The sequence below is a fragment of the Thunnus albacares genome, chromosome 16, assembly GCF_914725855.1.
Source record: "Thunnus albacares chromosome 16, fThuAlb1.1, whole genome shotgun sequence".
NCBI classification, from domain to species: Eukaryota; Metazoa; Chordata; class Actinopteri; order Scombriformes; family Scombridae; genus Thunnus; species Thunnus albacares.
Genome location: NC_058121.1, coordinates 19002878 through 19026396, shown reverse-complemented (window position 1 = coordinate 19026396; position 23519 = coordinate 19002878). Strand labels below are relative to the sequence as shown.

Below are 23519 nucleotides of genomic sequence, written 5' to 3'. Positions count from 1 at the left end.
GCTCACCTGAAATCTATGCTGCCAGTTGCTTCTGCTGCCACTGCTACTGCTGTTGGTACAGGATTATGAGGCTCACTTCCACCCCAGCATCCAACTGTAGGTTCTGAGTTTATGTCTCCCTAGGGGGAAGTTACTATCATCTCTCCCCACTCCACACTGTGCTGAGCTCGGCGCTACTTTGTGGGAAGTCACGAGGTCAGAGCCCTGACACTAAAAATCAACGCTGTACATATTTTATGTTTTTCCTGTCATGCAGTGAAAATCATAACAAAAAAAACATGTAAAGATACGGTGATTACTCAATAAGGACACCCGAATACAAAATCCTTCCTCTATATCTCCCAAAGAAAAACTACTGCAATTTCACATTGAGTACACATAATATTTTCATAAACCCAGAATAACCAAACAAAACTGTTTCATACACCTGTTCTGAGGGTGACATAACTCCCAAGTTTTTTTTCAGCCGTGGCATTACATCCGGTCGAAGCTTGGCCACAGCTTGGCCATTTGTCCCCATATATTGGCCCTGTATTGCCTCGGACGCACGGAGGCGCTAGATCACTACTAGCATCGATCCTGTCCCTGCATTGACTTGTACAATTTTAAACCAGACGTGCAACTCATTCAGACCCCCCTCCTTCTCTCTCTCTCTCTCTCTCTCTCTCTCTCTCTCTCTCTCTCTCTCTCTCTCTCTCTCTCTCTCTCTCTCACACACACACGCTCTCTCTCTCTCCTCGTCTTCGCTTCAGCTGCATGTCGCTCAGTCAGTCAGTCAGTCAGTGGCCCCGGTCCGCTGCGCCTGCGTCTGCCTCAACAGCTCTCCAAAGCCGAGACGCGCCACCGCCGTCGCCAATGCGGGCATGACATACTGGCAGCAGTAGTGGGCTTCCGTCTGCCTTACAAAGGAGGGGAAGAGAAATAAGAGTAGAAGAGAGTGAAGTGACTCATTTCTACCCCTGCCGTGCGTCGAGAAGAGTAGATGAGTCAATGGCAGGGGCACAGCCTGGAGTTCATGCGCTGCAGCTCAAGCCAGTGTCCGTGCCAGAGAGCCTAAGAAAGGGCAACAAATTTATGAAATGGGATGATGTAAGTAATTGCGAGAGAGACCGGCTGTGAATCTTTCTTTTTTCACTGCCGGCTTATTTCTGCACGCTTTATTTGCATTCACATACCACTAGGATGTATTGTATAATCTATAGGCTACTCATGCAACAGTAGCCGATAGATTTAATTGTCAGTGGAGACTACAGTGAATGGGACTGCCTGCCTTTGGCTTGCTGGTTAACGGTTAACATAAAATGCAGCAGCTTTAGTGTCTGCTGACATGTGCTTTGTTTACATATCCCAATGTACAGTACGTGCGCGCGAGTGAGTGCACGCGTGTTTGAGAGTTTTGTGTGTGAGAATGTGCTCATTTAATCAAATTAAACATTTGAACTAAGCTCGCCGCTCCCCCTTCACTGGAAGTGTTTGATCAATTAACTACAATTAATTAGTGTATCGGGGCTCAACGCGCGGTTCATAGTGTAACCACTAAGCAGGAGTTGAATAACGACGGTGTGTTTTGTTTCTACAGTCCGTTATCATTCGCCCGTACTCCTGGCAGTCTAGCTGTAGAGAAATGACCTTGATTAATATTGATTGCACACTGCTGTTTGAGTAGCCGGTGAAAACATACAGTAGTGGCTTTTTAACAAACAGCTATGGCTGCACTGCACCTCCCCTAAATAACAAATGAACACAAACCTCTAATAATCCCGTAGAGACTTAACATAGCTGTTGCATTCAAAGCTGAGTTTAAACTGAGTGACCTTATTACACCTAATTGACGTCTCCATCCTCTGTGTTGCCACCACAGTAGCTCTATAGTCTGACAGGGACTTTCTGTGATATTTGTTTCACATATTTCCGCAACCCATCTCATTTGAATAGCTGCTTGCATTCCTCTGGTTTCGTCATACCTTGATCCATGTGTATTGTGTGAGCATTTGAATATGAGCACTGTCATTCCATCAAACCGCTTGCTCTTTTTCCTTGCTGAAAATGCAGAGAGAAGTCCCCACCTGTAATTGTTGTTAATTATAGTGTTATTGTCTACTGTGAAAGGACAGTAATAAAAATCTCAATTCTCATTTAAGATCAAAATGTACACAAATCTTACATGTAGATCAGTATAGATCAGATTTGTGATGATAAACTGTTTTGTTTGCACTAGTTTTATATGAGTGCCATTTTGAAATATAGTTTTATGAGATCATCAAAGACAGCAGTGAAATGATCTTAATCACTGAGCTCAGGTGATTCAAGCGCAGCACAGATGGCTTTAGTAAATAAGTGTTTGAGGAGTGTGAATTTGGTCAGTACAGGTGGAAGTGATGCATCTTTGCATTCATGTCAGTCTGTCAATCATCAATCTTATATTCAAACAAGAAAACTGAAGTACTTCCTTCACTAGTAATTACCAAGGAGTGTGAACTTCTTTCGGGTCTCTGGTTGGTATGTTGTGAGAAGGGGTTTGAGATGTACGTTTATTTTTCCTAACAGCTGTGTTTGTGTACTGTAGTTTATACATGTGGGCCTATCTACCAAAACCAAATGCCCATCAGGCGTTTCCTGCGAAAAACACACACCCTCCAACACAGACGTACGCACAGATACTTTCTCTGATTCATTTCCCATGCACTCCTTCCTTCCTCTTTCCTCTCTCCGTATCATTCGTGGAAAGAATCACAGAGGAAGACAGGGACAGTCTGAGAGAGAAAAAGCTACGATAAATTTTGAGTGAAAAAGGACTGAATTAAATCAATTTTCATCTTGTCATGGTTTTTGGATGTTGGGTCCACTTCAACCTCTCTTAACAAGACATCTTACAAGCACCTGACAATTCTAATATTTGACTGAGTACAAACTTTAATTTATTGCTTTACTCTGGAAGGGATTTTTGTTAGTTTCAGGGAAAATTACAGACTTCGCCTCACTGCTGAACATTCAGTGGAGACAGAAAGGTGTGCAATTTTATTTACTGTGTCAGGATGGTATACTGCACTGTATGGAGCAACAGCCATGACTTGTCTGAGTTGGTGAAGAGAAGCACCTCAGACTTCAACACACAGCGTTTGGTGATAGACTGTTGAAAAAGAATAGATAGCAATCAGACAACCTGTCAAAACGTTGGTAAAATCCTGGAAGCTTCAGACCTGTCCGACCTCTCTCACACACCTTGTATTTTAGTCGCTGCCACAGTACTACCACTGTAGCTCATGAAATCCCTGGCTGTAGTTTAAAACATTGCCTGGCAGATTATTATCTGTCAGTCACTTCAAATGGCAGATCTAGCGCCATTGTGTGTCATATTGCTGCTTTCCGTTAAGAGAGAGTGGAGGGCAGGCAGACATCCAAAGCCTCTAGGAAAGGGACCCTTCATCTGAAAGATCATTGACAGAAACTGGCAGGAAATATGTGACAGATGATGGTGGGTCAGCGTAAACCCAGATTTTCGTAAGCTTATGCTTGTATCAGGCATTTTGGTCTGATGTGTATTGAATAAGATATTATCAGGCTCAGCGGGGGATCTTAAAATCCCATAAAAGTAGTAGAATGTGTCATTAGCATACAGAACAGAAATATGCTGAGCTCAAATCTCCTCTCTAACACACCCCCTTAGGTGATGGCTAATGGTACAGACGCTTCACTAAAAATAATGGCAACGTCGCCTGCCTGGGATCGGTTCCCTAAGGGGTTTTTGTACTGTTTTGTAAGTCAGTCACTAATCTCATCTTATTTCAGCAAAAAGAAGGCCGCCGCTGCCTAATGTCTCCCCATTAATGACAAATCCTCAAAATAGTCAATTGACAATAAAAAAACATGAGCAGTACCATTCCGAAAGTAGTAATCTCTAAAATCACTCTAAAGTCTAATCAGCAATGTTATTAATACTCGTGTTTTCCTTATATGTGCAGACCCATGGGAAAATCTTTGCTAAGAGTCCATAATGACTTAATGTGTTTGTAGTGGTGGCCATGGAGAGTTAGGACATTAAGAAAGAAGCTGGTGAAAATGACTGCTTTCACATCATTAGGCAGATTCCCAGTGCTCTCAAGCCATCCTCTTTCTTTTTCTCTGACAGCACATACAATCCATCAATCGCCATGATGTGACTTCTTAACTTGGTTTATTGAAAATATAAACAACTTGTCGGTAATTTTATGAAACTCACGATCATTTGATAAAGTCTTCATGGAGTAGCCGATGTCTTCATGAAGGATGGCAGAGAGATTTTCATCTGTAAAAACTGAATTGAAGAAAACCGGGCTGCGGATCGTAACTTGAGTGGAGATCAGAGATTGCGGGGCTGCAGTTGATATGAGACGCTATATCTAAGAACTGTGAACATGAGGCTTTTTTCCTGCCCTCAGGCTGTAAAGCGCTGTGTGCGAGCGTGTGTATGCTGCATGCGTTTAGTGGTATGAGCTGTGTCTTTTGTAATTCAATCAAGCTTGCAAAGATTGTGCAATCATGTGAACACAACCAAAACGATTCCTCTTGAGTCTCTAATAGATTTCACGGGAATGGTGGGTTGCCATAGCAAACGTCACTATAGCAAATGCCTCTGATGTGACAGCTCACCATTTTCAGCATCGAACGAGACACTCATTTACTTTCTGCTCTCTACCCTTTCTTTCTTTCTTTCCTTCTTTTTTTCTTTCTCTTTTCCATATTTTTCTATGGGTTCATAAATGTGTGGAATTCAGTATTAATCTATCAGGTGTGCCAGGTTCCATAAGCTGTGATTGACTTGTTTAGACAGTATGAAATGATTTCAGAGCACTAATGGTCCTCTACACCCCACACAGACTTTGACTCCTCCACTGTCTACCAGCACCCAGCTCAAACCTTTCATGATACCCTACACTGTGTGTTGCACAGGGTCCCACCCAAATATGACAAGCGTGTAACAGATGCAGACCATTAGCTCTATCTCCCAATGCTGTGATAGGGACATCATTAGAAGCCTTATGAAGACACTTTGAAGATTTTCTTGCTCTGTGCCGCAAATGCAGTTTTCATCTCTCTGATCTCACAGCCATGGCTGATTGAGAAGGACAATATGCTACTGTTCAGCTGAACCACAGCCACTGTGGACACAGAAAAAAAAAGCAAAGGCTCTTTCTTTTTATAGAAGCATCCAATAATATCTGGTGTTGCCATGTATGCCTCAGGGTCAATCTTTGTTTGTGTGTGTGAGGCTTGGAGCTATCTGTGTGTATGTGGGAACTGAGGGAAAGCGTTTGTCTGTTACAAGAGGGGAAAATGGGAACATCAGCTGTGAAACAACCTGCACTTAATGATGGCAGTTGTCTCAAATATGCGCATGCACACACATTCGCGCGCGCACACACACACACACACACACCAAGCTCCTTAGTCATTTGTGGTGATGCCAGGTCATAGTGAGGAAAGTCCTTTACTACCCTAGAAGGAAATTATTATGTGCATGCTCACAACATAAATACCACTTTTGGTGTCATTTCAAATTCTAGTATGCATGTGGGATTACAAGAACTGCGCTTTGATACTGACAAATAAATTAATTGATTTACCCAGAGAATATTCTGCTATACACTCAAAAGCGCTTGTGTAAAAGCACAGATTCAGACAGGCATACACAGACATAAGCAGACACACACATTGACTCCAGATGTCTTTTTCTTTGTTTTCCTCCAGGATTCTACCACAGTGACCCCGGTGACTCTAACTGTCGACCCTAAAGGTTACTTCCTGTATTGGACCGATCAGAACAAGGTGAGACAATGCACATCAACTATTTTGGTCTGGCCAAGCCTTGAAGCTTGCACTTGTAAATTTCACCTGAGACACTGGTTCTCCAGTGGCAGTCCTAATCCATCAACCCTTTGGATACATTCAGATCGACAGTAGCACTACAGCAAAACAACAGGAGTGTGGGTACAAGAAGATTAGAAGATTACATTTAAACCAGGAAGCTCAAATTTTAAGGCTTATTAAGCAGCGAGACCCACACAGCAGATTTTAGTCCTTCAAGCCCAGATTCAGCAAGAATTGTTTTCCTCTCTCTGTTTTGAAATAGGAAATATCAAATTAGCACAATAGCATGACGTACATGATACAAGGTAGTGCACCTCGATTGTGTGCTTGCACATATGGTTGGCTGCCCCAGTACGTTGCTGGATGCACTGCATTGCACTGCAGTAAATTGTTGCCTCAGTGCCAATCTGAATGTTCTCAGTGAGTAGTGAAGGAAGTAGGAAATAAGTAAGCGTTTTTATGCCCTCACAGAGATATAAGGAGCTCCACAGTACTTTCTGTTTTGTTGCTGTCTATAGTCAAAATGAAAATCTATCCTATAAAAAATCCTATATAAAATCTAGCCTTTTTTTTGGGCATGAACAGGTGTCAGCAGAAGGTATTGTGTGCACCTGCAGGCACAGAATTGAAAAAATGGAACGGACACATTAACATGCTGTATACATTAACGTTTTGGGTCATGATGTGGGTCAGCTGTCACGGAATCGATTTCTATAGTTGGAATTGTGTTTACAGGGAATGTTACAGTGCTGCAGGGTTGGAAAGCTGATATATCACCACAGTAAAGGCATCATTTGCTCACTCATTTCACAGACAGTTGCTTGAACTATCCGACTTTGTCATGTACCGTCATTGCATGATCCAGTACTCATTACCATGGCAACCACATTAGAATTCTATGACAGCCGTGTTACGCGTTTCAGTTGTAATAATTATCATAGTACACCTAGGATTAGAAAAGGTTTGGAAGCTGTCTGGGAAACATTTAAGCTTTTGGAAACAGCGTCCGGAACTGTGTTGCTTTCAGACTACTTTCAGGATCACTCTATCGTGTATCTTTGATTTGCTTTTTTTTTTTTTTTTCTTTACAAGGCATGTTGCTTAAGGACACTGACCCATCTTTTATTCATAATCTAAGTGCTCCACCAGGAGGCAAGGTCCTTCCTATCCATTTTGACTGAAGCCAGTGAAAGAGCAGCGTTGGAAAAGGGACAGAAATCTGAACTGCTGCACCTGCAGTGCTTAACTTGACACCTGTGAGAATATTCCATAGCACATTGTGTGTTTTCTCCTCCCCAGTTATGGCAAAGACTTCAGTAATAACCAGGAACAAGATTGTGAAATTTAAGATACTAGATGCTATCAGATGCAGTAACCTTATCAAGCACGTGACTCATTTTAACCTTGAAAGCGTGTAATTGGCACAGGCTACTACAGTTTTGTCAAGTTGTTATATGCTCTGTTTTTTTGGTAGTTACATAAAACTATATATAACTACAAGTATGCCTATCCAGTTTCTATATTCTCAACGGGCTTAACGTGTTCCTGCTCTATTTGTGTGTATATCTGTATCAGCAACGGCAGTCAGAGGTAGACTAATTAATAGCTACCATTGATTTTATGTTTGCCTAGATGAGGGTATTTCACTGCAGCCTCACTAAAGCATAGACAGGAGTGCTGAGCATGACTTTACCTCTATACACACACGCACTTCCATACATAAATAAGCACACACACACGTCATTTATGAGTGTAGCGCTACTCCTGTTAGGTCATTGAGGAGGGATCCTATTATGTTTAAATTACAATAATACATTATATGTAGAAAAAGAGGGATGCCTTCAGGGCGTATGTTCTGTTCTGCCGAACAATCAATGAGGAAAGACTTCTCATTCTGGAAAGAGAGAATATATGTATATCTGTGGTCAGAGATAACAAGCACTGAGTGTGATTCTCCACTAAGAGAATTGAGAGAGGCTCTTTGGCATCAATTTGTCATTATTTCCTGTGCCTCTGTCATAAGGCGAGGATTTTGAATGATGAGGCTTTTGTGTGTGTGTGTGTGTTTCCGTGTGTGGGTGTCTGTTCTGTCTCCCAGCATTGAGCGCAGTCCTGCTGCACGCATAATAACTCAAATTGATATCTAGCACAGCCCGAATGAAACTCTATTAGGGCATAAAGAAAGGCACCCGCTATACTCCTGGATGCCATTGTGAACACAAAACTGTGTCTGTGTATGTGTGTTCATAAAGATGTCATGTCTCATGTTTTCCCTCACGTTTATTCATGATCGTTTTGCGCATCTGTTCAACAGGCCAATTTAAACAAGCTACGATGCTCTGTCCAGTTTTCAAGTGTGTTTGTTAGAGACACAGCCTGATGGCCTGCAGAGTAAAAGCATTCCTCAGATTCTTCAGAAGCACAGCAGAACTGTACTCAGTGTGCCTACTGCGCCCACTTTCAAACACACATTGTCACTGATGGCTACAGCTTTTAGTATTTACTGTATTTTCAGTGCTGTTATTTACTTGAGGCCTGAAACAGGACACGTTTAAAGCTAATGAAGAGTTATTGTGCATTTGAAATGCGTGTTTTCCTTGAAAAGTTTGATCAAAGGAAACTTTTATTATGAGCTTATTTGATCAACACGTTAAATTAACTTTGTTTAATCTGTATCCAAACAGAAGTTGTGGTTTTACAGGGAGTTATGTGGATGTTTACCCCTGTTTCAAGTCTTTATGCTAAACTATGTTAATAATCTGCTGGCTGTAGCTTCTGAGATCGGTATCAGTCTTCCCATCTAACTAGATGTCGAAACTATTCCTTTAAGGACATTAATAGTGTGTGTAAACAGTATCTTGGCACGTGTGAGACACTGAGACAGAGAGAGGGGATGAGCAATACATGAACTGTGCTGCTAATCCCAAAGTTTTTCTTTCCTAACTAGTCATGGTTTCTTCTATTATAATCTATCCACACGTGGATTTCAGCCATGTTTTAAGGTCAAAAAGGCAAAGTTTAGTTTTGACAGCAGCAGAAACTCAATGTCACATCTGTTTAGGTGAGATGTTCTGTGCCTTTTCTTTCTGGCTAGCTTTTAAGTTGATGACTCAAAGCTTAGGGATTCCTTTAGTTTCATCTTGATACCTTTGTTGTAGTCACAGTAAGTCATGCTGACAAAACTTCAAAAAGACAGTATTCTGTGCAGATGTTGTCAAAACTGCAGTAAAATACTTTTATTGTTTCTTGATTGATTCTGTCGAGGTAATGGAGGTGACTTAACGATGGCGGCAGCTCAGGAGATGAGCTTAGACACCTTGGATCCAGAGATAAGCTTAATTAAATTTTTCGCTTGCCTGCCTTCACTGGTGGACAGTTGCAAAACAGGAGCTTAAACAATGCTACTCTTGTTGAAGGTAGTTAATCTAGTCTGCTATAGTTGAAGTGTATTGTACAATCTCTCAAATTTTCTGCTGTCCAAACAGGTGCAAACTATGTGGATTCTAATATGACGTGAGCTCAGATCCGCAATATCATCAAACAGAACCGGAATATATTACACAGTGATCCATCCTTGCAGAAATTGTTCCCTGGACCTCCTACTTTTGTCTCTAGAAGGGCTCCCACCCTACAAGATAAGCTACTCCACAGCCATCTATCGCCAAAGACTTCTTGGCTTCACAAACCTATGGGCAACTTCCCCTGTGGCAATTGTTTCCATTGCATCAATATTTCTAAAATGGACAGATTTGTGGATGTGTTTACCAATAAGACATAGGAAATAAATCACTTCGCCAACACTTCCTTTCTGGTATATCGCCTCGAATGCCCTTGTGCACTTCTCTATGTGGGGAGAATAAAAAGGAGATTTAAAGACAGACTTGGGGGGAGCATAAAACTGCTATTCTCGCAAAAAAATCCAAACTATCCTATGGCTGTTCATTACAATCAAGTGGGACATGGGAGCCCCCCTTCCTTGAAAGCGGTTGCCCTTGAAGTCATACCTAAACATATAAGAGGTTGCAATAGACTAAAAAAACTCCTTCAATGAGAAACATTTTGGATTGTCACACTAAAAGCCACTAAGTCTCCAGGATTGAATGATGAGGTAGACTTTCTGTAGCTTTCTATGTGCTTATACTATCACCAGTAGTTAGAAGCTATTGTGAAATTTTAATATTAATTAATCTATTAAACATTATGTTCATCTAATGATCATTGACTATGATCAATCCATATTTATAATGCTTTTATACTTTAATATTTTACTGCCACTTACTTGAGCATAATGTAATATTCTTTGATCTGGCAATTTTGAATATGCTTGTTCATCCCTTATATATGCCAACTTTGCAATAGACTTTATCACCTGCTTTAATTATTTGGCCATTCTGCAGGGGATCAGATAACTAATGGTCAAACTGATATTTGTCTATCTACAAATGGTGTTTTCTTGTATATATTTATTTCTCCATTGAAATGACTTAATGTAAATCACTTATTGTTGTTGTGCCTTATTGTAGATTCATATTTTTCGGGCATGTATGCATGTATGGGGCCCATGCTGTTGTTTTAGTGCCCTCTATTAGTGAAGACTTAGAGTCGATACGTGTTGGTCTGCTTGGTTGCCTAGAAGCTTGAAGAATAAATTCACAATATTATTTCACCTGAAGACGGAGTGTCTTAGTTTTTTTCCATGGTTGAATGCACCACTTAAAAAAAACAAAGCAAGCAAGACTTCCTGGATCTCGTTTTTTTGTACTTTTACCTGCCCCACTAAAGAGCACCTGTCGTATGAGCCATCAGAAGCATCCCACACTTCCTTCTCTCACTGTAAAATAATGTCAGCTGTGTCTGCATTTCTGCAAGGGCTGTATTTTTAAACAGGGTGCTGCTATGTAAACTCCTGCAGTCATAAGTCTCCCATGTTTGTATGTATGAGTGCATTTGGCCAGCTCTTCCTGTTTCTGCATGCTCTCTCCTTCACCTTGAAAGCTCCACTGTAATGAATGCGCACACATACACACACACACACACACACACACACACACACACACACACACACACACAATGTACAAACACTTTCACAGACAGAGAATGAATATAATAATGATGGTGACCTATGACAACATCAGTAACAATAACATCAGTAATGTAAATGAATACCATGCAATGACCTTATGTCAACACATTTCCACCCTACGTTAGAAATACATTTACAATAGTGTCATAAATATTGGTGGAAAGTCACTATATCTCCCATCACTGTAAATCACCAAAAGTTAGTTTCAGTTCAATTGTTGTCAGGTTTCCTATTCTATTAAATGAAAGCCTTCTATGTTTAAAAGACAAACAGGTGAGGTGCTTTCCCATATTCGAGGAAAAGAATACTACACTTAATGACAGGGAACTTAAATATTTTTTTAGGTTCCTGATTCAAAGTTTTAACATAACACTTCCTTTTGGAATGATTACAACAATTCTGCATCAGTGACTGTGAAATGGGTAATTATGTAGCGTCTGTTTAAGATCCAGCGTGTGAGGATTTAGTGGCATCTAGCGGTGAGGCTGCAGATTGCAACCAATTGATTACTCCTCCCATGTCCCTCCCCTTCCAAGCGTGTAGGAAAACCTACGGTGGCCATAAAACTCGCAAAAATGTGAAATGTTTGGTTTGTCCGTTCTGGGCTACTGTAAAAACGGTGCAACATGGTGGCCTTTGTGGACGGGGGTCTGCTCCCTACGTAGATAAAGGGCTCATTTGGTAACGAAAACGCAACGATTAATATTTTCTTGGGATCATATACTAATTAAAATATACTTGTGAATATTATATTCCATTTCTGCCAAGTCCATTCTGCTAGATGCCATTAAATTCTACACACTGGACCTTTTAATTGTATTGGTGACTGGCAAATTTGTACAGCTTCTATTTTTAGAGTGTGGTTGTTGTCATGATGGTTCTGCTCACAATAGCTTTGCTTAGAAACAAGGCAGAAATGGCCTTTAAAATCATCACAAGTATATCTCTGAGTTACTTGACTTGATCCATTATTGCAGTGACATACAGCAAGTCACAAAGTTACCGTTTCCACTGGCCACTATGGTTTACTACTTTACATATCACAGTCACAGTGCCATGGTTACCATGAAATCAGCCTGAGGTATTTAGAGCCAGCTCATTTGACCACATTTACATGTATGCTATGCTTCAAGAAACAAACTCATATAAATGCAGCATACCAGCGTACAACCTAAAACACCCATTCACACACACACACACACACTCACATAGCCACACACATTCCTGTAATGTCCAACCAGGAACAGGTGCTTCTTTAGGAGGTTAAAAATAATTTTTGCTCCTGTTGGTTGAGCCTGTTTTGAAGGGGAGGAGCTATGCAACACTGAGAGGTGGACTGACTCAGTCAAATTAACAGTCTTTTGGTTTAGTTGCCATGGTTGCCATGCAACAGCACACACCTTGGAAATGTCACGTTCTCTTTCGGCCCCCGCTCATATTCTGAAGAATGTTGCCACTTTGAAACTGATATCATTGTTTCCTTGTATGCATGCATATGACTGTGTGTGGTTGTGCATTTGTGTGTGTTCTCCAAGGCAGGCTGTGGTTATGAGAAAAGGTTAAATGCTTTCTCTTGGGAGATTTATGTTTTAGCAGTGTGCCAATTTTCAGGACATTGACTGGACAAGCACTCAGCATATGGCATTGAATGATGTTCAGGGTTGAAAAACAGTTCACCCCACAACGAGACTCACACAATTGCCAGCGGGTGTGTGTGGGACATTTCTGAATGAGCCTTGAATTGACCTAAACTCAAGCATGAATAAAGCAGTTTTATTTTTATGTTAAACCTAATACACATCTGATGCACGAACACAAACACACACCCTCTTCTCTCCGCTCTGTCATAGCAGAGTTCACACATCTGTTTCCCCCAACACAGCAATTTTCTGTGATTACCAAGGCTGCTGCTCCTCCACCTCCGTCAGCACTATATGGGAGTGAGAGAGAAGGCATAAATCTGTAGCCAGTCTACTGAAAGTGAATTGTGACCTCTGCCAGCCTCTTATAGGCTGGCACACCGAGGCCCTATTTCATCTGTAACACCGGAGAGAAACACACAGAAAAAGAAAAGGAAAAAAAGAAGAAATAGGAAGAGGATGAGGACGATCACGATGAAGAAAGTGACTTTTGTCATGCCCTGTTTTGTTATCTGTGGTATGGTATCAGTTCATTTACTTAATGAGTCTCCTTCGTGGTAAATGATTTAGGCTGGTGTTGGTGTTGCATTGATTATGATTGGCTTTTAGCAGATTTGGACCTTTGCTCATGTAAATTTATCATGAAATTGTTAAAAATGGACAGTTTTGTAGCCAGCCAACCTAACATGTGTGACTTAGCAATAATGAGGGGTATTGACACTTTGTCACTAGTAAGCATTGAAGATATATGTCTAAAAATCCATAAAATTACATAATTTGTACTGTATTTGTACTCTAATCACATGTACTTGCATTTCGCAATCTTGTTACATTTTGACAGATCTGCCTTTCCAGTTGGGTTGTATCCAAATTATGTGTAGAATTCAGGTCACAAAGGGAGTTTGATGACCTCTGATGGGTGCTGGCTCAAATGTCTAATTTTCCTGGCATGATCAAGTGATAAAAATTAGTTTCCGATCACAAGTGTAAAGGCAATCATAGTTAATGTAGCATGACCAGTAATAGAAAAAAGGCTGTTCTTAACAGTTTTAACATTGCTTTACTTGATGAGAGATTATACTTGTTAAGTGACTGACACACACACACAGTACTGCCTCTTTGTCATTTTGATCGATTACTTATATGTGCTGAAATCAACTTATCTTGTATAATTATTATATTATATTGTATATTGCCACATGAAACATTGTATTGTGTATTGTCAAAAAAGATTTGAATAGGCAAAATTATAATCACTCTCACACAGGATTGTTTCCTGAAATGCTGAGATCTGCTCTAGGCTAGGTTCTTTGTCAGTATTGTGCTTCATAAAACATGACTTTTGGCTAATTCTTTCTCATGAAAGCAGAGATAAATCTTTCCAAATAGGGTAAAATTGCTTAGTTAAGATATTCAGTCATTACCATTACTGGTAGTGAGAGGGTTAGACATTGCTGTCAACACTGAATGGTTACAGCTCCCAGCAAAAGGTCAGAGCAGACAGTTATTGATATCGGCCATAGATGTCTCTGTACAGTAGTTTTATAGACTTTATTTATTGGTTTTCAGGCGCTGGACTAAAACTGTTGTCCTCATTGTCACTGCAGCACTTAAATATTATGACAGTTAGGCAGGCCACTCCATGCCATGTTGTTTGGGAACAGCAAATGTTCCTACAGTGAAATGTAAAACAAGGATTGCTTATTTTCATCTTGCAGTTTTTATTAGGTGACATGAACTACAGTTTGACACAGGGCACCCATCCTAAAATAGGAGAATGTAAACTGTTGACCTGTCTTTTTTGTAGGGCTGAAGTGTAACATAGAGAAACGGTGGTCTTTGTATGTGTGGCACTGTAGAGTGAATAGTTCTTTGTCAGAGATGAGAGTCAAAAGCAGAAAAAGAAGAGTGTTAAAAGAAGAAAAGCACTGCCAAACTCTTTTGGATTAGCAGTTCCTGGGTGAATTCAGAAGGCTTTGTTTGTGCTTGAGTTAGCTCTGTTTTACTCCTTGAATTCAGATTAGGACTTATTTTCCACTGCTTTCCTGTATGTTATCTGCCAGGACCTATCTATGTCATGCATCAATGCAACAGTGTGTTGATTTGTTTAGATACGAGCATGCATGGCAAACGTCACAACAATAGTGAAAGATGGACTCCGCTAAGCACTCAAAAGTGTGGCTTCACTTTATTCAAGAAAATGACAAGGCAAAGTGCAATGCAGTTAATAAGTTGTAAGTCAGGTTGCACATCAAATTTGACCAAACATTTAAGGAAACTCACCGTCGATCTGGAAGAATGTCAGTGTTTGATGTCTTGCGGTCTCCTAGCCAGAGTGTGTCACCAGCCAGTGCTAGCACCTCGATAGGACCTCCAGTAGAGTCATGGATACCTGTATCTATATGCATGTACTGTATTCCTGTTGTCATTAAGCTGTCGCTTTTCTTTTCTCGACTTTTTCTTGTTGCTCAGTAACATACAGGAACTCCTCAGCTGCATCCAGACTGAAAACAGTTCTGTGTAAAACATTACAAGGGGCTGTGTTGGTGGGGGCGTGTTGTTTAAAATGAAATATGATCCAGCAAGTCTGGTTGGAGTAATAGATTATTGCATTTAAAGGCTTATCAGAAAAACACTGCACAGTGCTTTGTAATAATCACAGACTTGATTTTACAACTCTGGAAAGTTATCACACTGCAACCACATCTGCAGTCCGTGTGCAAATCCACAGCTGTCCGCGGAACGCCGAAAGCATGAATTGGCGTTTACGGTGACAGCACACTGTCGTTGAGGGAAAGATGAGACAGAAAGTATTCAAAACAAAAGCAGAAGACTTTGAATTTACTTATTTTAATAAAACTATAAAAGTCAAAGTAAACGCTTAAAAAAATAAAGATATTTTTGTTATCTTAACATTTGACCTCTTTTTTTTTACCATATTGAAATTGAAACTGGGGATCGATAAGAACCAGAATTGATAATCAGAATCGGTAAAATTCAAACAATACCCGACCCTACTGCTCTGTGCTTGTCTACTGGTAAACAAACACATGCTAGAGCAGGCAGGCACACACACACACACACACACACACACACACACACACAAACACAAAGTAACATTGAGGAGAGACATGGTTCTGTTAATTTCCTCTCCTAAACAACTGGAGTCCGTTCACAAAAGTTGGAGCCACAAATCCGGAAAGAGTTCTAAACAGTATCGGTGCCAACACTGTTCATTGTGAATTTGAGCAACTCAGCTGAGTCTGCCAGGGCAACGGAGGTGACTAAATGATGGCAGCAGCTCTGACTGGGAGGCACAAGAGGGCAGCTAAGACACCCTGGATTCAACATTGCTTGTAAATGATGACGATGATGCAGCAGCAACTGAAGGATAAAAATTATGATTTGCCCAAAGTCAGCAATAATATTTAGGAATGTACAGGGGTTGGACAAAATAACAATAATACCTTAAATTGAATGCAGTCTTATACAACAGCCTTGCAATAAATACTCCCCTTGTGCAGCTTATGCTCCATTCTTGTTGTTAATTTGTTAAGAGAGTGTTGAATCATTCAGTGTGACTACCAACACCTCTAAACACAATGTTGATTTTGAATACTCTGATGTTTAAAGGATAACATCTGTAATTTTAGTATCCTCTTATCACTGTGATTAGTGTCCATGACGAGTAAATCTGTTTTGTTATTGCCACAGTCAGAACCTACCATTGTCTGTTCCACTGCAAGTTGATCGTATCAACCATTTTTTAAGAAATGTACTGTATATTTCCCAACATGACTCTTGTAAACAAACAAAAGTTATGGTTACATTCAGTGTTACTCACCGAAACCTACTACATGTATCCTTGAAGTCTAACAAACATGTTGAATGCATTTCCTTCCTCATAAAACATTTCCAAAGCAGATTTTCAAAATATTTTAAATTGGGATTTTTTTGCATTCATATGCCATGGGCATGTTTGCTTGCGGTCTTCTTTTTCACTTCCTTTGTTGACGCATTGCTTTGTTTCCTTGCAAGTTCATATCATCGTCGATCAGTGGAATACCACAAAACCAACAACAGTATGTGAATTGCTTTGGTGCGTCCGGTTGTAAAAACATGGTTTAATAGCATCACTAAAGGTACCTTTAATAACACCACAATTATAATGTCCTTGTACTTGTATGAAAAAGTATGTGTTAGTACTAAATGTAAAGAGATGGTTGTGTGTATTTCCCTCTCATTTTCCTTTTTGTTTAAGGAACTTATTCCTAAAAAGTGTGTGTTAAAGGAAAATGGTATTTGTGTTTTTAATTGCTAAACACAAACAGCGTTGTAATCATTTCAAAATCATTTAATGATAGTTTACAGCCTGTACACTGGCACAAAATTTATGTTCAACTCGACTGAACATGATGGCCCTGTATTGTAAATGTGACTGGAGAAAATATGATCGTATTGCAGTAATTCATTAAAGTGCTCCAGTAGAATTACATCAGTTACATTACAGACAGGCAATGAGTCATCTGTAAAAACAAAAAAAAAAAAAAAAAAAAAAAGATTGAAATCTGAAACTTATATTAGTCATAGATGATATAAAGAGTTTACAACAAAATAGATGGTCTAATATGATTATTTTTAGACTGAGTGCTTGTGTACATGACTTACTGTCCAGAAACTCAAGGCTCATGATGGCCTGACTGCCTGGTTAAAATATGACAGCAGAGTGAAGAAGATGATTAAGCTTCTCATTGTCTCATGAGTCCAGGTATTTATAACATTTATGCTGGCCTATTTCTGGGCAGCTTATTCAAAAGTGATCTCTATTATGTTGATTCCTTTCATCTGACACAGTTCACACAGAATGCAGTTTGACATTAAGTGCTCGATATTTGTATGACGGGTACGTTGCACACGGTCACAGGAGTAGAAAAGAAGAGCGGGAAGAGAGACTTACCTTTGATGAGGATGACTGAAATAATTACTCTGCTTACTTCAGCCGTCATGTTCCACTCACTTGAACACTGTCAAAAAAAACCCCTCTTATTTAAAGTGTAAAAAACTTAAGGAAGACTTTCTAGTGCCAAAGAAGGGGCTTAATGAAATTTTGATGCACAGTACTGAGATGTATGGTTAAAGTTGATGCTGTTAAAAGTGACTTTATCTCTGTTCAGTAGACTGCAGTCAGCTGAAAGGTCTGCTTCATGCTGTATTTTGTTAACTTCTGTCTCTACCTTTGTCTGTCTTTGCCTCTCTGTGCACTCTGTCATTGCACATCCTGATTACCTTTTCATTATTACCTGCCCGGTTTCATATATTGGTTTTGCTGCAATAATAAGATGCGGTGCTCTAACAGTAGCGACCCTTATTACACACCAGTAATGTTTCTTGATGAAATGACAGTTGCTTCTCTTTTATATTAAGAATTGTTTTTGAAAGACGATTAATAGTTAATCTTTGCCATTGCTCAAGCTTATTGCTTTTTCTGATACCTTGCTGAGTGCAAGGAACAAAACTCAAATATTAATACATACAAAAAGTTATCCTCTGAGGCAACTGAGAGTGATTTTATCACAGGAAGTGAGTTGAGCCAAATGTGAATCTTGAACATTTGAACCTTTACCATAAAACATCAGGAGCATGGCTCTGTAGTTTATAGGCCCTCAAGCCGCAGCATTTACCGGCGTTTTGAGTTGTCATTCTTGCGTAGCTATGATTTGAATAGATTTAAATGTGTGGCAGAAACCAGGCTGCTGTTGAGGCTGTCAGTTAGATATTTGCATGGCTGAGACAGAGCTGAGCTGTTGGTTGAGCTCTGCATCACAACACAGCTGAATCAGTTGGAGTCAGCTTGTTTATGCTTGTTTTGTTTTTTTTTGTTTGTTTGTTTCCCTCTGCGTCGATCTGGCAGTGCCAGCAAACTGAACTAGTAAAGAATGCCTGAAGTGCGTAAATGTCTAAAAAGTGCATAATGGCAGATTAAGATTGTCTACTGTAACCATTAAATGTATCCCTGCCTTCCCCTTATATATTGAGGGGACTTTAAATTTACCATGACACCACTGAGTTTATAAACAAATTATGGTATCAGTATACTATGTGGTGCAACGTGTAATCTGAGCATGTGTGGATACCCGTTCCGAATGGCCACACCCAAACCTGCTGTCGCAGAGAGCGACAAAACGCAAGGAATCATACAAATGAGGATTATGGTGTACCCTCTCAGACAGTCTCTCCTCAAAGGCTTTCATGGTGTTCTATTCAATTTCATGCATAAAAAGTGAAGGAAGGAGCTGTCTGAAGAATGAATAAAACAGAGAGAGAGAAGTTCAAACCCTGCTTCCCTTCTTGCACTCCTCAAGACTCCTGACCAGTCGTTGTGTGAATGATTGTTAGATTTCAATTGCAAGATGAAGCAATGCTAAATGTTGCAAGCCTTTTATTTAACGGGCACAGGTGTGACTTTTGTGTAATCATTAGCCAGTATCAGTAATTTGTCCCACATATGAAAAAAAAAACAGTACCAGTCAAAAGTTTCTCATTCCAGAGAAGGGGGAAGGTGTGTACACGCTTGTAAACAAAAAAAAACGAATGTGTTGATTCAGCCGAGCATTTTCACCATTGTTTTGTCCTCTCCTGTCCCTAATTAATAGTGTTATGAATGATTTTGCTTTGCTCACAAGAGTGTGTCTTAATAAGATGATGGCTGCACATTGACTGTTATGGTGAAAAGTCAATAAAATATGTGGATCTGTGGTTTGTGTGTTGCAATGGGATGATCTGACATTTTGATGATGGGGTCAGAAATCAAAGGTTATAGTTGGTCACAGTAATTTATTAGATCTCTGATAAGTGTTTCTCTGAGGTAGACTGGATGCTACTGTTACAGGTCAGAAGGGATAAATTAAATCTCTCAGTCATCGATTTGTTCTATTAGTTTTAATTATGCTAAATCAATTGCGGTAGAGAATTTATAGCTTAGACGTTTAAACACTCATGCTTCTAGTAAACTGACATTTAAAATTTGTGAGGACTGTGTTTTATGAGTCAACTGGTACACAGCGAGACAGACTGACTCTCTCTCTCTCTCTCTCTCTCTCTCTCTCTCTCTCTCCTTCTTCCTCCATTCCCTTCTTTCCACCTCAAACGCTAACCCAGCCCAGTTGCCATGACAATCCAATCCATGCAGCTTGTTTTTTGATGCTGCAAAGTACTCAAAACCCCCCTGCTGCTGCGATTTGACTGCCATCGCTGTACTAAGCCAGGTGGCTGCTATCCTCAGGGAGCCCTTTCAAATAAAGGCATTCAGCCAAAAGACTTTGAAGTCCCACTGTAGACAAGCTCTCAATAAGAGAACACACTTCCTGCCTGTTTCATCCCAGGCTTGGCCGGGGGAAGCTTAGATGGAGCACAACCTCATGTTGCTCATCAGTTTGTTGCGGTGGAAATGCTACAAAAAATACACAGTGAGTTTTAATCCTCAATTCAACTCAGTCCAACTCTCAATAAAATAATGTCGCAGAGATTCTTGGCTGTCAAATAAAGGGATTAGGATGAAATGTGTGATCAAATGGTGTTACTGGAAGCTAATCTTTGAACAGATCGTACTCACAGTCATGTACAGACAAATCAAGCAATTTGAAGATGTCACCTTGGGCCCTAAGGAATTGTGATAGGTATGTTTTTCTCATTTTTGTGACTTTTCACAGTCCTGTAAAACATTTTTATGCTAACAATCACACTCTACTTTGGAGTCTCCAGTTCAGCTGACTTGCTGAATTTGTCTCTTTTCTTGTAAAGAGAAAATTACCCAAAATGCACACAGAAAAGACCATTGTTGAGATTTGAACCCATTTGATTTTTTTTTCTATAAGTACCTGTGCAAAACAGTTAGCTATCCTGCTACACATTTTTTGATTCAATAATCAATAATTCTAACACATTAGAACCTTTTATATCATAAACAGTGCCGTTATAAAACACAAAATACACAGGAAATCTTAAACTTAACCTCAGAACATTTAACTGCACTGTAAAGCAAACTAATCAAGATGAAACGAGGACACATCTCAAAAATGAGAATCAGTTCCTTGCTCATGTTAGCTTTAGATTTAAAGTCTAGAATAGAAGAATACACATCTCCGTTGTTAAGCCATTAGATTTCCCTTTAATTTAGGATCTTTGCCTGTGCAGTGTGGGTCATAAGTTTACCAAGTAATGAAGTTCTCCCATTCTCTCTCTCTTCTCTTTCATCTACGCTGTCGCCAAGAACAGAAAGATGAGAAGTGAAATTAAAAGAATATTGAAGTCTGAATTGCACATCTTAAATTAGCCCCTTCTCCTCTGAAGAATGTTGTAAAACTGACACAAGTTCCCTACCTTTGGCAAACTCATTATTGTTGCTATTCTTTCGTGTGTGAATATGCCAGCCTTAGCAAAATGGCTACATCTGCTGACAATAGGAAGGTTAATGTGAAAAATTAAATGAACATACACAATTTTAGGTAATGCACATTTTGTCAGTGTGCAGATTGTTGAACTATCAGACTACTACCTGTTCAGGAATGTTGAAGGAGACTGAGAGTAGCGTGTGAGTTTCAGCATGCTAATAGAAAAATCACTTTAATGTCTCAAGGTTAGAGTACAGACCAACACGATGAGCCCCTTCACTTTTTTTTCCACCGCACACTATAAGCACATTGCATTAATTTATTTATTATGTGAATGTATATAGAGTTGTTATTTGTCTATTTTCCCTTCCTCCTCTTCCTCTCTTAACTAATGTTTCAAACAGGTTTTTCTGCATTCATTGAAAGCCTCAATAAATGTTATTTAACTCATTTTGCTGGAGGAATCAGGCCAATGGATGGCTTACACTCAAGTCCCATTTACTAATAGAGCAATTATAGGCTTTTTGCTTTAGAACTATTTCCACTGCTTCCTGCACATAAATGAATGACCAATTGCTCAAGTGGGCGACTGGAAAGAAAAGGTCTTTAACTCCATTTCAAAGAGACAGACGCAGAGCGGTCATTGGGATAGTAAGTATAGATAATCACAGAGAGCAAAGAGTGAGTTTTTTTTCCCCTCTCGACTGGTCTTGTTAATCATTTACAAGCATGTTAGAAAGGGCTGCATGTCTCGTGCTCACTCTAAGAAACCCTGAATTGTACTCGTCTCATATTGCGACAGCTCTCTCAGACAGATTTTTACTTTGTGTTATTGATTGCTTCGATACAGACTAATCGCAATAATTACATTAGATGAGCTTCTGATGTTCGAGAGGGCTGTAATTCCCACAAGCTAGGGGTTTCTGAGTTTTCATGCCACCCTGCTGCTTTTCACTGAATTCCTTTGTACTCTGTCGCAATTATCCAGCTGCTGTCTCTCCATCTCCAAATGTTCATGTCAGACGGCTTATTAACAACACACTGAGGGACTCATTTTGGCCTTTATTTTCGTTTATTAACATCTCTACACAGACACTTACAAACTTAGGTTAGGAAAAAACCCCAGAAATCCCCTTTATCCACTATCATAGCAGTATGTTTACTGTATCTTACATTGTAGAATGACCCCTGATTGTTTTTTGACTGATAAATGGTGTGCTGGAGTGAATCCTGCCAAGCAATCTGTTGTCCATCCCCGAATTTCAGGTCCCTCAGACTCCCCTCTTCCTCTCGCCGTTCCATTTCCGCTCGAGCAATTAAGTGTGTCACAAATGTGGGTCAGTCGCCTTTCTTTACCCATTAAAGTCAATTCAGTTTGGTGGAATGATAAGAAGGTATCAAATTTAAACAGCTTGGAGGTGCTCTGGGGCAAGACAAAAAGCACAGCAGTCTGCCATACTTAAAATACCAGCACCAGCTCCTCTCTGAGAGCCTTCCTCGAGAGTTACATGACGGGAGGGAGAGAAACGACACCTGGCGCATTAGAAGAGAGGACGAGAGGGACATGGAGAATTACTTTTCATCAGTACATTAGGAGACAAGCTGAGGCCAGGGTGGCAGTGAAACCTTTTAGACAGATTTTCTCCATTTGGCTGTCTGATTGTGTTCTGCTGATGGTGATATGGTGTCTTTGTTCTATTTTTTGTATCAAATGCTTTTAGGACCTATTGACAAAGACTCATAATTGCCTGTGGTTTCTTTGACAGGAAAGAGGATAAAAAGGCACTTTGCTTCAGAGTAGCAGCGGGTCAAGAGTAGAGCCTGACCAATACATCAGCATGGCTCATTTTACGTTATTTTATTATATTTTACTATTCAGTAATGTCAAGGAACAAGAAATTGCAGTAGAGGAATACAGATATGTTTGAGGTGATTTAGAAACAGTGAGGCTGTTACATAGTTTGGCCACCAGAGAGAACTAAAAAGTTTATTGGCTGGACCGCAACAGCCGGGCCAGCCCTATAAACACGAATGTCTGTGACTGAGTGATGAAGTTACACCCTTTGCCTCAGCTGGGTGTCACCATGAGTCACTATTTCCTATATCTGTTGTTTCAAATTAAAAGCCCTCTAGCGTTTCATACACGGTCCAGCCGTATACTAGGTTTTGACCTAGTCTTATTTTAGCCATGCTAGCGGCATGGCTCAAGGGACAGCAATGTCAGTTTGTTGGTCAGTTGGTTTATGACCAATCTGACATACCTAAAGAACTAAAGACAATTTGTGTTTTGTGCTAATTAGCAAATGTTAGCAGGCTAACACACTAAGCTGTCATTGTGAACAAACATAACCTCCTAAACATCATGTTAGCATTGTCATTGTGAGTATGCTGACATCCACATTTAGCTTAAAGCACCGCTGTGCCTGGTACATTCTCACAGAGCCGCTAGCATGGCTGTAGCAAGACTTAGTTTTGTTTAACTCTCAAACATCCATACTGATATTCACCTCAAAAACCCAATATTGGTCAGATTCTAGTCGAGAGTGCTTATATATTCAG

General features: G+C 40.0%; 1 protein-coding gene across 3 annotated transcripts in view; it reads left to right on the top strand.

The window, feature by feature from the left end:
- The first annotated feature begins 338 nt into the window (after positions 1–338).
- The window catches only part of LOC123000006 (1-phosphatidylinositol 4,5-bisphosphate phosphodiesterase beta-1), a 111140-nt gene continuing 87959 nt past the window's right edge, over positions 339–23519 (top strand). Inside the window, exons 1-2 of one of the 3 annotated variants that reach the window (XR_006407870.1) lie at positions 339–1089; positions 5728–5805. Coding sequence is in view for 2 of the 3 variants with exons in the window: in XM_044377431.1 (XP_044233366.1) it covers positions 991–1089; positions 5728–5805 (177 nt within the window). In the remaining variant the exon portion in view is untranslated. The remainder of the gene's footprint in view (positions 1090–5727; positions 5806–23519) is intronic. The other 2 variants (XM_044377431.1, XM_044377430.1) reach the window with 2 other exon arrangements.